A 13136-nucleotide genomic window follows, 5' to 3' on the forward strand; every position below is an offset into this window, starting at 1 on the left:
TCCCCATTTGTAGAAGACATGTTTTAGAGTAGTGATTCAATAGATAAATTTCCCAGAGTGTTTGTTTCTGACCTCTGCTTTGTATAATTGTCCATTTTCTCTTTAAAAATTTTACCTTTCAAGTTTTGAATGATGTTAGGAAGGGAGCCTCTCTTGATAGTAATGTATCTTTTAAGCTCAAGAGAGTTTTTCCTGAGCATGTCTGGGTTGTTTGAGATTGGAGGAAGGGCATGTGGGGTTGTCATTTGGGGGAAGGTAGGGCTTGCCCACCACAGGTCTGTTAAACCCTTGTTACAGAAAACATTCAAAATGGGATTTCAAAGAGTTAAGAATAGCATAATAATGATTTATTGAAAGTTGTATCTTTAGAATTGCAAGATTCTTAATTAAGCCCAAATTCATTTGTTGAGTAGAGTATTATGAATCAATACTATATGTAAATATCGATTTGCTCAATTAGTATTTAACTGATTCCCGCTTTGAAAATTCTGCATAATTTTACCTACCATGGTCAGAAACTTTTTCAGTAAAGGGTCAGATTGTAAATATTTTAGGCTTTGCAGGCCATGTGGTCTCTGTTGCAACTATTCAGTTCTGCTGTTATAGCGTTTAAGTAGCCATAGAGAATATATAAATGAATGACTGTGACTGTTTTCCAATAAAACTTTATTTACAAAAACATATGGTGGGTCATATTTGGCCCATGGGCCATAGTTTCTTGATCCCTGACCTAAACCACACTACCTTACTGTAATTGTTATGGCAAATATGCAAGAGGTTTGATGAGAGATTGTGTTAACTTAGTTTCTTTTACAAATATGAATTATTGCCATTGATTGCTCTTAAATATGGCTTAGTTTATGATAGTTAGAAAATCCATCATAATATTACTCCATTGTAATGAAATTTTATTGTACTAGGAAAGTAATTACTTAGCGATATTGCGATATAATATGTAACATAATATGTAATATAATATGTAATATGTTACATTGTGAGGTGGTGCTTCTGGAGAGTTGGTTTAAGTCTCATAAACAGCTAAAAAAAGGCATCCTCCCCACCAAAAAAAAGTATGTGTTCTTTTAAATTTTAATAGCTAAATTTAAATTTGTAGTTAATACAGTTGTGATGTTTAATTGCAGATGTGGATGCCACTTGCAGTGATTTTAACTTTGGAACAGCTCTGCACATTGCAGCATATAACCTGTGTGCAGGTGCTGTAAAATGCTTATTGGAGCATGAAGCAAATCCTGCATTTAGGGTAAGAGGTTATATTAAAAGTGGAAAAAAGTAAAAGAATTAAAAATCTTTTCTCTCAGTAAAGAGTTGATCTATCATTATAATAGAACCTCTATGTGAGCAAATAATTTTATACTTTTGTGCCGCATGTAAATAGTGATGATAAACTTTTTATTGAATAAATTTAGCTTCTAACAGTGGATTTCATTCCCCTTATATTGATCACCTGTTAAAAACGTCCGTCAGGAAAGTAAAATGCTTCTTATGTTGTCATAATTCTTTGAGTTTAAGTATCTTTCATTTAGCATTTTTGATGTATTTGTGAAAAGTTAGCTGATAAATAAAAACATGCATATTAAAGTTATATTTTTCTGTTAGATGATATTTTAAATTCTTTTGGAAAGAAATTTCATTCCAGGAAGTTAAAAAATGCACTGTAAAGAATGGAATAAATCTTTAAAAATTAAATGTGTAAAGGAAAATTATTTTTCTCATTGTAATAATGTCACCAATTTATGAAGTTAACACACAGAATTGACTTTCATGATCTTCAAATCCTTTGTTATTTTATTGTCTTCAAGAAAGTGTTTCTCAATTTTCTTTTCCCTTGTATGAATAGCAGTGACTTGCTCTGGCAGCGATTCTTAATTGGGTGTGTGCCTTCCCTCGAAGGGATAGGAGTACGCAGTGGTTGAAAAGCCTCCTCTTCCCTCTTTGTGCTCTCACTCTCCCTTCTTTTCTATTTCTCCTGCCCTTCCTGCTTCTTTGCCACGTTTCTTTCTGTCGAACCTCATCAGTTAGTTCCCAAATTTTAATGTCCATCCTTCCTTTCATCCATCTGTCCGTTTGTCCATCCTCCCTAGTAGTTCTTGAGACTCTATTGTTTTTGGACACTGGGAGACTACAACAATAAATAAGGTAAAGTCCTTGTCATCAAAGAGAACATAATCAGGAGGGGATGAGGGACGGGCAGCAGTCGGCTGGACTGGTGTGGCCGTTGTGCCATGGGGTGACGGCACGGACATCTCTCCGAGCCTCAGGGAGGCTTCCTGGCAGAGGTGACGCCTCAGTTGAGTGCTTCAACACAGGCGAGAGCTAACCAAGTACAGGAGGGAGGTGAGAAAGCATTCTAGGCAAGGAGAAAGTGGCTTGCACGAAGGCTGGGAGATAATTCAGTTTGCCTGGGATGTGAAGGTGGCACATTTGCTTTCGCCACTACAATGGTTGAGAAAACCCTATTAGTGGGGGGAATATTTTGAATTTAGTAAGATGCAGTGAGTTATGTCATTGAGATAAATTACCAATTCATGCCAGAAAAAAATTAATAGCTTCACATATTATGAAGGTTAACCTTAAACAAAAAAAACATGCTTAACATGTGGGTCAGCAGTAGCCCCTGAATATCATACAATAGTGGCTACTTTAGAAGAAAATGTAATTTTATATTTAATCATGAATAAGCATTCTTACATTAGGAAGACCTCATCATTTTTGGTTATTTTATTATTATTATTTAGTGTTTTTCATGGCAAGGTTTGTTTACTGAATTGTGTGGGAACTGGTAGGTGCAACTTCCTCTAGAAAGGTGAGAACTTTATAAAAGTCTAAAGTAAAATAGTCATTGTAAACATAGCTTACAACTTCTCAGTATAGGTTTTTAAAAATTTGCCTCTCTTTTCTTAAAGTGAACAAATTAGCACTATACATATCTTCCTTATGTGTTGTAGTTTTTCTTTGAAATCTGGGACTAAAGCAGTCTATCACCATCTCAGAAATTTGATAATATGCCTTTCTGCCATATTTTTACTTAGGACCAAACTGACATGAATTTTAAAACACAGTGTGAGGCAGTTGCAAATTATGTGTTCTTTTATCTTTATTTGTTCTTTTAGAATAAAGCCTTATTCTTTTATCTATATGAATTATTGGATGGTTGTTAGTGGAAAAGAAAGGGAAAAAAATATTTACCATTAAAAAAAGAAGATTACTATCTGATTTTTTTCTCATAAAAATCTAAGTTTTTTAGTTAGGGAAAATAGGGATGAGGACATCTCATTTTGGGGAAGGATAGCATGGAACTGTAGGAAGGCTCAGAATCCAGTGGATTATAATGTCCTCTCCACCTGTATAATCATATAAATGACTTTGAGCAAGTCATTAATCCTTCCTTGCCTAATTTTCCTATCTGGCAAAATGGAAATATTAATAACATTTTACTTGTTTAACTGGTTAATGTTTGTCTCTCTTTCTGGGATGTAAGCTCTTAAATCTCTTAAAGGGCAGGGCTTTTTCACAAGCTGCTGCTTTTTTTTTTTTAAAATTAAGAAAAGTTGCATGTTTACAAAACAATCATGCATAAAATACAGGACCCTTACACCACCCACCACCAACACCTTGCATTGGTGTGGGACATTTGTTGTTATTGATGATAGCACTTTAAAAATGTACTATTTTTTTTTAATAGTAATTGCCTTTGTTATAATTGATGAAAGATTATTAAAATAGTTGTATCTATCGTCCATTATTTAGATGTATTTTTTCCCTATATGCCACCCAATTATTGCCACCTTGTATTAGTATTGTACATTTGTTATAACTCATGAAAGAACATTCTTACACTTTTTCTATTAACAATAGTTCATCATCTGCAATACAGTTCACTGTGTGTACTGTCCTCTGTTTTCCCTTTTAATTTTTATTCTAGTAATATATACATCTTAAGTTTCCTCTTTTAGCCACATTAACCTATATAGGTCAGTGAGTTGATTACACTCACAATAATGTGCTACCACCACCACCAACCATTTCCATCAGCCTATATAGAAATTCTTCACAAGTTAAACATCAACTTCCCATTCTCTAACTTAGATTCTAGATTCTAACTTTGTGAGCTTATTATAATTAGTTCATATCAGTGAGACCATAGAATATATGTCACTCAACATGATTATCCTCAAGGTTCATCCATGTTGATACATGCATCTAGACTTCATTCCTTTTTATAGCTGAGTAATATTCCATCATTTTATGTATATACCACATTTTGTTTATCTGAGTTGATGGACACTTGAATTGTGTTTGTCTTCTGACAATTGTGAGTAATACCGCTATGAACATAGGTGTGCAAATGTCTATCCAAGACCCTGCTTCCAGTACTTTTGGGATATATACCTAGTAACAGGATTGGCAGATTGTAGGGCAATTCTATACTTGGCTTCCCGAGGAACTGCCAGACTGTCTGCTGCAGTGGCTGCACCATGATACATTCCCACTGGCAATGACTGAGTGATCCTATGTTTCTCTATATCCTCTCCAACACTTATAGTTTCTGTGTTTTTTTTTTTAATAGTGACCATTCTGGTAGGTGTGAATTATCTCACTGTGGTTTTGATTTGCATTTCCCTAATCACTAGTGATGTTGAGTATCTTTTCATGTGCTTTTTACCTATTTGTATTTCCTCTTTGGAAAAGTGTCTGTTCTTTTGCCCATTTTCTTATTGGGTTTTTTGTCTTTTTATTGTTGAGTTGTAGGATTTCTTTATATATTCTGGATATGAAACCCTTATCAGATATGTGGTTTCCAAATATTTTCTCCCATTGAGTAGGTTATCTTTTCACTTTCTTGATAAAGTTGTTTGATGCACAAAAGTTTTTAATTTTGAGGAATTCCTATTTATCAATTTTTTTCTTTTGTTGCTTGTGCTTTGGGTGTAAAGTCTAAGAAACCATTGCCTAGCACAAAATCTTGAGGATGCTTTCCTACATTTTCTAGGAGTTTTATAGTTTTGGTTCTTAATCCATTTGAGTTAATTATTGTAAGTAGTGTGAGATAGGGGTCCTCTTTCATTCTTTTGGCTATGGATATCCAGTTCTCCCAGCACCATTTGTTGAAGAGACTTTTCTTTCTCAGTTGAGTGGACTTGGCAGTCTTGTCAAATATCAACTGGCAATTGATATTGAGGGTCTATTTTTGAACTTTCAGTTCAATTCTTTTGGTCAATATGTCTATCTTTATGCCATGACCGTGCTGTTTTGATCACTATAGCTTTGTTATATGCTTTAAAGTCAGGAAATGTGAGTCCTCCAACTTGGTTCTTCTTTTTCAAGATGTTTTTGGCTATTCTGGCCCCCTTATCCTTCCAAATAAATTTGATAATTGGATTTTCCATTTCTTCAAAGTAGCCTGTTGAAATTTCGATTGGGATTGCATTGGATTTGTAAATCAATCTGGGTAGAATTGACATCATGACGCTATTTAGTCTTTCAGTCATGAACACAGAATGTCCTTCCATTTATTTAGATCTTTAATTTCTTTTAGCAATGTTTTGTAGTTTTCTGGGTACAGGTCCTTTATATCCTTGGTTAAATTTATTTCTAGATATGTGATTCTTTTAGTTGCTATCATAAATTGATTTTTTTCTTGCTTTCCTCCTTCGCTTGCTCATTACTAATGTATAGAAATACTACTGATGTTTGTGTGTTGATCTTGTATACTGCCACTTTGCTGAACTTGTTTATTAGCTCCAATAGCTTTGTTGTAGATTTTTCTGGACTCTCTGTATAGGATCTTGTCATCTGCAAATAGAGGAAGTTTTTCTTCTTCCTTTCCAATTTGGATACCTTTTATTTCTTTTTTTTTGCCCAACTGCTCTGGCAAGAATTTGCAGCACAATGTCAATTAACATTGGACATCTTGTCTTATTCCAGATCTTAAAGAGAAAGCTGTCAGTCTTTCACAATTGAGTACAATGTTAGCTGTGGGTTTTTCATATACACCGTTTATCATGTTGAGGAAGTTTCCTTCTATTCCTGTCTTTCAAAGTGTTTTTGTCAGGAAAGGATGCTGAATTTTGTCAAATGCCTTTTCTGTGTCAATTGAGAAGATGATGTGTTTTATCCCCTTTGATTTGTTAATGTGATGTATTGCATTAATTGATTTTCTTATGTTGAACCACCCTTGCACACCTGGGACGAAACCCACTTGATCATGGTGTATAATTCTTTTGATGTGCTGTTGCATTTGATTTGCAAGTATTTTGGTGAGGATTTTTGCATCTGTATTCATAAAAGAAATCTGTAATTTTCTTTTCTTGTAGTATCTTTACCTGGCTTTGCTATTTGGTTGGCCTCATAGAATGAGTTAGGCAGTCTTCCCTCCTCTTCAGTTTTTTGAAAGAGTTTGAGCAGAATTGGTATTAATTCTTCTTGGAATGATTGGTAGAATTCACCTGTGAAGCTTTCTGGTCCTAGGCTTTTCTTTGTTGGGAGGTTTTTGATGACTGATTCAATCTCTTTACTTGTAATTAGTGTGCAGAGGTTTTTAATTTCTTCTTGAATCAGTGTGGGTAGTTTGTGTGTTTCTAGGAATTTGTCCACTGAATCTAGGTTTCATCACAGTTCTTCAATGTAGTTTCCCAGCCTCTTCCTCCTGCTCTTTCCTGGATTCTGTACAGTGTCCTTCTGGCTTCCAAATTCCCAGAACAGTTGTTTCAGACAGTTCCTGCCTGTTTACTAGCTGTTCTGGAGGAAGGAGTGAGTCCTGGAGCTCCCTCCTGCACCATCTTCCCCAGAAGGCATGAGCTTTTTCTTGATGTGAGAACTAAGAGAGAATTTATGTGATAGGGTTCTGATGATATAAACACCCTGTAAATGCTAGTGGGCTGTTTTGTAGCTGTCCATTTTATCTTGTCACACGATAAATCACAGAATATTATCTCTGCTTATAGTGAGAGCAGAGCTGTGTTTGTGATTACAGCCCAAATTTTAGAGGTCTCGAAATACAGCTTGTGTTCCTGAAACTCGAGTCACCCTGTGGGAGGTTAGGACAGGTTGAGCCGTGGCGGCCGCTCTGGAATGCTGGAGAGGTTCTCAGATCTGGGACTGGGAAACCAGCCAGTCCTGTGGCTTCTGTTTCCAAATGTGCCTTCTCCATAGCGTCCCCTCTCATGGCCTTTGCACGGCTCTTCCCTGTGCCTGGAATGCTTTCCCCTACCAGATAACCTGGATGGTTACTCCTTCACCTCCTTTGGGTTCTGGGCAAATGAATCTTACCTGTGAGGGAACTTCCCTGACATTGTGCAGGTATCCACCCCACCTCCCCCCAACCACATTTGTCCCCATGTTCTCTGTGTTCCTTCCCTGCTTAGGTTTTTTTCCATGATGCTAATTACCATTTAATATACCATCTATTTTACATATTTGGTTGTTTATAGTCTCTTTCTCTCACAAGAACACATTCCCTTCATAGCAGGGCTTTTCATTATCTTTGCTGTGGTATGTTCGGCATCTAGAATAGTATATGGCATATAGTAGGTGCTTAGTAAATATTTTTGAATAAATGATGAATAATTTGACTTAAAATTCCTCTTAAATAATTTTATATGACTCTGTAGAGGTCTAAGTAGCTATGAATTGAATTTTGTTTCTTTTCTTTATTTGTAGAATGACAAAGGACAAATCCCTGCTGATGTTGTTCCAGACCCAGTAGACATGCCATTAGAAATGGCAGATGCAGCAGCCACTGCTAAAGAAATCAAGCAGATGCTGTTAGATGCAGTGCCCCTGTCATGTGACATCTCAAAGGCCATGCTTCCAAACTATGATCATGTTACTGGCAAGGCAATGCTTGCATCACTTGGTCTGAAGTTGGGGGATCGTGTTTTTATTGCAGGACAGAAGGTACAGTAAGTAACTGCAGTCACTGAGGCTGTGTCCATGGCCTCTGTGCCAAGGGATCCATATAGTACAGTCAGAGTTTTGAGATTAAAAAAGCGTGTTCAGTGTATAGGCAGAAAGGTACTTAGTGGGAAATGTGAAACTTAGATGTAAGTTTACTATACAGTATGAATTAAATATATAAATGGTTTGGACTTAATGATGAAGGTGTCTTTATTAGAGTGGGAGAAGAGTAGAGTGTAGCAGAACTGTTGAGTGAATTTAGAAGCATTAGAAATTTTTGAGCCTGGAGAGTGTTCCTTGCAGCTTCTCCAGGCCCCCAGCGGTGCTTCCCCCACAACTACTACTTCACAGAAATAAATTTCATTTATTTCTGCTCTAAACTTTGTTATTTCTTTCCTTCTGCTTGCTTTGGGATTAGTTCATTATTCTGTTCTACTTCCTCCTGGTGTGCAGTTAGGTTTTTGATTTAAGCTTGTTCTCCTTTTTTAGTATAAGTGTTTAGGACTATAAATTTCCCTCTCAACACTGCCTTTTCTGTATCACGTAAGTTTTGATATGTTGTGTTCTCATATTCATTTGTCTTGAGATATTTATGATTTCCCTTGTAATTTTTTCTTTCTCCCACTGATTGTTTAAGCATGTGTTGTTTAACTTCCATGTATTTGTGAATTTTTCAGTTCTCTGCCTATTGTTGATTTCCAGCTTCATTCCATTATGGTTAGAGAAAGTCCTTTGCATGATTGCATTCCTTTTAAATTGAAGAGACTAGCTTTGTGACCCAACATGTAGTCTATCCTGGAGAATGATCCGTGTGTACTTGAGAAGAATGTATATTCTGCTGTTTTGGGGTGCAGTATTTTGTATATGTCTGTTAGGTCTAGTTCATTTATCATATTATTCAAGATCTCAGTTTCCTTATTGATCTTCTGTCTAGATGTGCTATCTATTGATAAGAGTGGTGTATTGAAAGCTCCAGCTATTATTGTAGAGCTGTCTATTTCTCCCTTCAGTTTTGCTAGTGTTTGCCTAATGTATTTTGAGGTACCATGTTTAGGTGCATAGATATTAATGATTGCTATTTCTTCTTGGGAAATTGACCCTTTTATGAATACATAGTGCCCTTCTTTGTTTCTTATAACAGTTTGCATTTAAAATCTATTTTGTCTGATATTACTATAGCTACCCCAGTTCTTTTTTTGTAACTGTTTGCATAGGATATCTTTTTCCAACCTTTTACTTTCAATCTATTTGTGTCTTTGAGTCTAAGGTGAGTCTCTTTTTTTTTTTTTAAGTTTTTTTTTTATTATTCATTTTATTGAGATATATTCACATACCATGCAGTCATACAAAAGAAATCGTACGTTCGATTGTTCACAGTACCATTACGTAGTTGTGCATTCATCACCAAAATCAATCCCTGACACCTTCATTACCACACACACAAAAATAACAAGAATAATAATTAAAGTGAAAAAGAGCAATTAAAGTAAAAAACAACACTGAGTGCCTTTGTTTGTTTGTTTGTTTTTTTCCTTCCCCCATTTTTCTACTCATACATCCATAAACTAGACAAAGGGGAGTGTGGTCCTTATGGCTTTCCCAATCCCATTGTCACCCCTTATAAGATACATTTTTATACAATCGTCTTCAACATTCATGGATTCTGGGTTGTAGTTTGATAGTCTCAGGTATCCACCACCAGCTACCCCAATTCATAAGAACTTAAAAAGGGTTGTCTAAAGTGTGCGTAAGAGTGCCCACCAGAGTGACCTCTCGGCTCCTTTTGGAATCTCTCTGCCACTGAAGCTTATTTCATTTCCTTTCACATCCCCCTTTTGGTCAAGAAGATGTTCTCCATCCCATGATGCCAGGTCTAGATTCCTCCCCAGGAGTCATATTCCACATTGCCAGGGGGATTCACTCCCCTGGGTGTCAGATCCCACGAAGGATAAGTCTCTTTTAAGCAGCATGTAGTTGGATCATTCATTATCTATTCTTCCAATCTGTCTTTTGATCGGGGTGTTTAATCCATTAACATTCAGTGTTACTACTGTAAAGGCAGAACTTACTTCAGCCATCTTGTCCTTTGGTTTTTATGTGTCATATCTTTTTTCTTCTTTGTCTCTCTTTTTCCCTTTTAGTTACCCTTACTAATAATGTTCATTTCTTCACACTACTCCAAGCCACTTTGTCTTTCCTTTTCCTTTCAGCCTGCAGAACTCCCTTTGTACTTCTTGTAGGGCAGGTCTCTTGTTCATGAACTCTCTCAGTTTCTGTTCATCTTTGACTATCTTAAACCCTCCCTCATTTTTGAAGGACAGTTTTGCTGGATAAAGAATTTGGGGCTAGGAGTTTTTCTCTTTCATTATCTTAAATTTATCATACAAGTGCCTTCTCACCCCCATTGTTTCTGATGAGAAATTGACAGTCTTATTGAGGATCTCTTGTATGTGATGCATTGCTTTTCTCTTGCTGCTTTCAGAATTCTCTTTTTATCTTTGGCATTTGACACTCTGACTGGTATGTCTTGAAGTAGGTCTGTTAGGATTTATTCTGTTTGGAATATGTTGCGCTTTCTTGCATGTGTATATTTATGTCTTTTATAAGAATTGGGATATTTTTGGCCATCATTTCCTCAAATATTCTTTCTGCCCCCTTTTCTTCTCCTTCTGGGACATCCATGATGTGTATTTTTGTCCACTACATGCTGTCATTCAAACATCTGAGACTCTGCTCAATTTTTTTCCTTTTTTTCTCTATACATTCTTCTGTAAGATTTTAAATCTTCTGTCTTCTAGTTTGCTGATTCTTTCTTCTGCCTGTTCAAATCTGCTGTTGAATACCTCTAGTGTATTTTAATTTCCTCTGTTGTGCCTTTCATCCCCATAAATTATGTTTCTTTTTTATACTTTCCAATTCTTCTTCATGCACACACATTGTATTCTTAATATCCTTTTATCTCTTTGGCCATATTTTCCTTCATCCCCTTGAATTGACTTAGTAGATTTGTTTGAATATCTTTGATTAGTTGTTCCAAATTCTGTGTCTCCTTTAAGGTTTTAATTTTTTCCCTTGTCTGGGCCATATCTTCTTATATCTTAGTAGGCTGGTAATTTTGCTGATTTCTAGACATTTGATTATCTTGAAGAGTTTACTCTAAAAGCCCATTTCTCCCTCTTGTCTAGGGTTTTATTGTTGATTAACTTTGTGTTAAGGGTCTTCTTTGATGCTTAGTCCACTTTATACTCTACGTTTAGAATAGCCTGAGTTTAACTGATCAGATTTTTTCAGCTCTTCTTCATCTGATTCTTGCCCTGGATATGTGGTATAATTTTTAAGATTGCATTTTTTGTGTAGTTGTTTCACCTGCAAGAGAAAGCTTTCTTTCCTCTGTTCCTTCCCTAGGAATCTTGGTTTGTTCTGTTTGTTTTATTTTGCCTCTGTAGTTTTTTACACTCCTTTTGTTGTCTTTATGCTGCTTCTGCCTGGAGGTCAAATTCTTGAAGGAGGGACCCTCACCAGAAGACTTTCCCAAGTCAATATTTCTCAGCCAAAGCAGGATTAGAGACCAATGAAATAGGCACCGACTGGCTCCGAAATTCCCTGGGGAAAGGGGATCAGGAAAGGGCGCCCAAAGTCTCCTTGATGTCTCCCCAAATCTGTGCTTTCCTGGACTGCCCAACAAATGTGGCCTTTCGGATAACTGCCCTCCATCTTTAAATCTCCACTGGTTCTGCCCCACTCTGGGGCAGGTTGAAACAGTGGCTGCCCCTGCCTGTCTTCTGGACAGGTTGAAACACTAGCTCAGAGCCAGGACAAGTGATCTGAATTTACTAATCAAAAGCTGTGTGATCAGAGATCAGAAATCCACTGTGCCCAAGATCCCTGTTCTTGGGGGAGAGGTTTTTTATGTCCCTTCCTGTCTCCAGTGAACAAGTCAGAGATTGGATCCCAAGGCAGCCTACTGAGAGAGTAGGGGATGGGCACTGGCACCCACTGTGTAGAGAGAACAACTCACTGTCTTACCACAGTTTGTCAGCCTCTTCCTCCACCCTTCCCTTCTGTTACCATGTTTTTCTGGCCTCTGGAGCCCCAGAACTGTTGTTTCAGACAGTTCCTACCTGTTTAATAGCTGTTTCAGTAGAAGAACTGAGTCCTGGAGCTCCCTCCTCTGCCATCTTCCTTGGAAATTCCTCTAGTCCTTCAGTTTTGTTCTTTTCTTTTCATAATTGTTTTGGCTATTCTTGTTTACTTTCCTTTCCATATATATTTTAGAATTAGCTTGTTATTTAGAAATAAAATTTTTTGTCTTGTAAAAAAGAATTTTTTTTACAAGAAATCTTATTGGTATTTTGATTGGAGTTGTATTGAATCTATACATCTGGTTGGGGAGAAATGACATCTTAGAAATGTCAGGTCTTTCAATTCACAGACATTGTGTATCTCTCCCTTTACATTGCTCTTTTGTTTCTTTAGTTAGGGTTTTAAACAGATTTTACATATATTCTATTAGATTTAAGTAAGTCTTTCATGTTTTTTGGTGCTATTGTAAATGGTGGGGTTTCTTAAATTTTATTTTCCAATTGCTCATTGTTAGAATGTAAAAATACAATTGATTTTTTTTAGCTTTTTTTAAAACTTTTATTTTGAATTAAATTCAAACTTACAGTAACAGTTGCAAAAATAGTACAAACCCCATACATAGAACTCCAGCATACCCCAACCCCCCTCACTGATACCCCGATTTACCAACTTTAATATTTTGTCACTTTACCATTTCTTTCTTTCCCTCCCTCCCTATCATCCATCATCTATTGTTCTGTCTTTTGAACATATGAGAGCAAGTTGCACACATCCTTGAACAAATGATATAATTCACATATACATTTCCTATGAACAAGAATATTCATTTATATAATCACATTAAATGTAGTTAAGAAGTTCAAGAAATTTAACATTGATATAAATCTTACATTCTATATTTCATTTTTTTCTTATGTCCCAATTGTGTCCTTTTGAGCCTTTTCTCTTCTATTCTTAGATCTCGTCCAGGATCATCTATGGCATTTAATTGTCATTATCTATTTAGACTGTCTTTTTTTCAATTGTGGAAACATATATACAGCACAAATCTTCCCATTCCAACCCCTCCCAAGCATTCCATTGAGTGGGATTAATCACCTTCACAATGTTGCAATGCCATCACCTTCCCACCATCC

At 36.3% G+C, this 13136-nt stretch overlaps 1 protein-coding gene across 4 annotated transcripts in view; it reads left to right on the forward strand.

The window, feature by feature from the left end:
• The window catches only part of CLIP4 (CAP-Gly domain containing linker protein family member 4), a 135545-nt gene that overhangs the window by 84225 nt on the left and 38184 nt on the right, over window positions 1–13136 (forward strand). For all 4 annotated transcript variants that reach the window (XM_037813120.1, XM_037813122.1, XM_037813118.1 and 1 more), the window contains exons 6-7: window positions 1143–1261; window positions 7681–7917. In XM_037813120.1, the coding sequence (XP_037669048.1) occupies window positions 1143–1261; window positions 7681–7917 (356 nt within the window). The remainder of the gene's footprint in view (window positions 1–1142; window positions 1262–7680; window positions 7918–13136) is intronic.

Source organism: Choloepus didactylus, chromosome 20 (genome assembly GCF_015220235.1).
Source record: "Choloepus didactylus isolate mChoDid1 chromosome 20, mChoDid1.pri, whole genome shotgun sequence".
NCBI classification, from domain to species: Eukaryota; Metazoa; Chordata; class Mammalia; order Pilosa; family Megalonychidae; genus Choloepus; species Choloepus didactylus.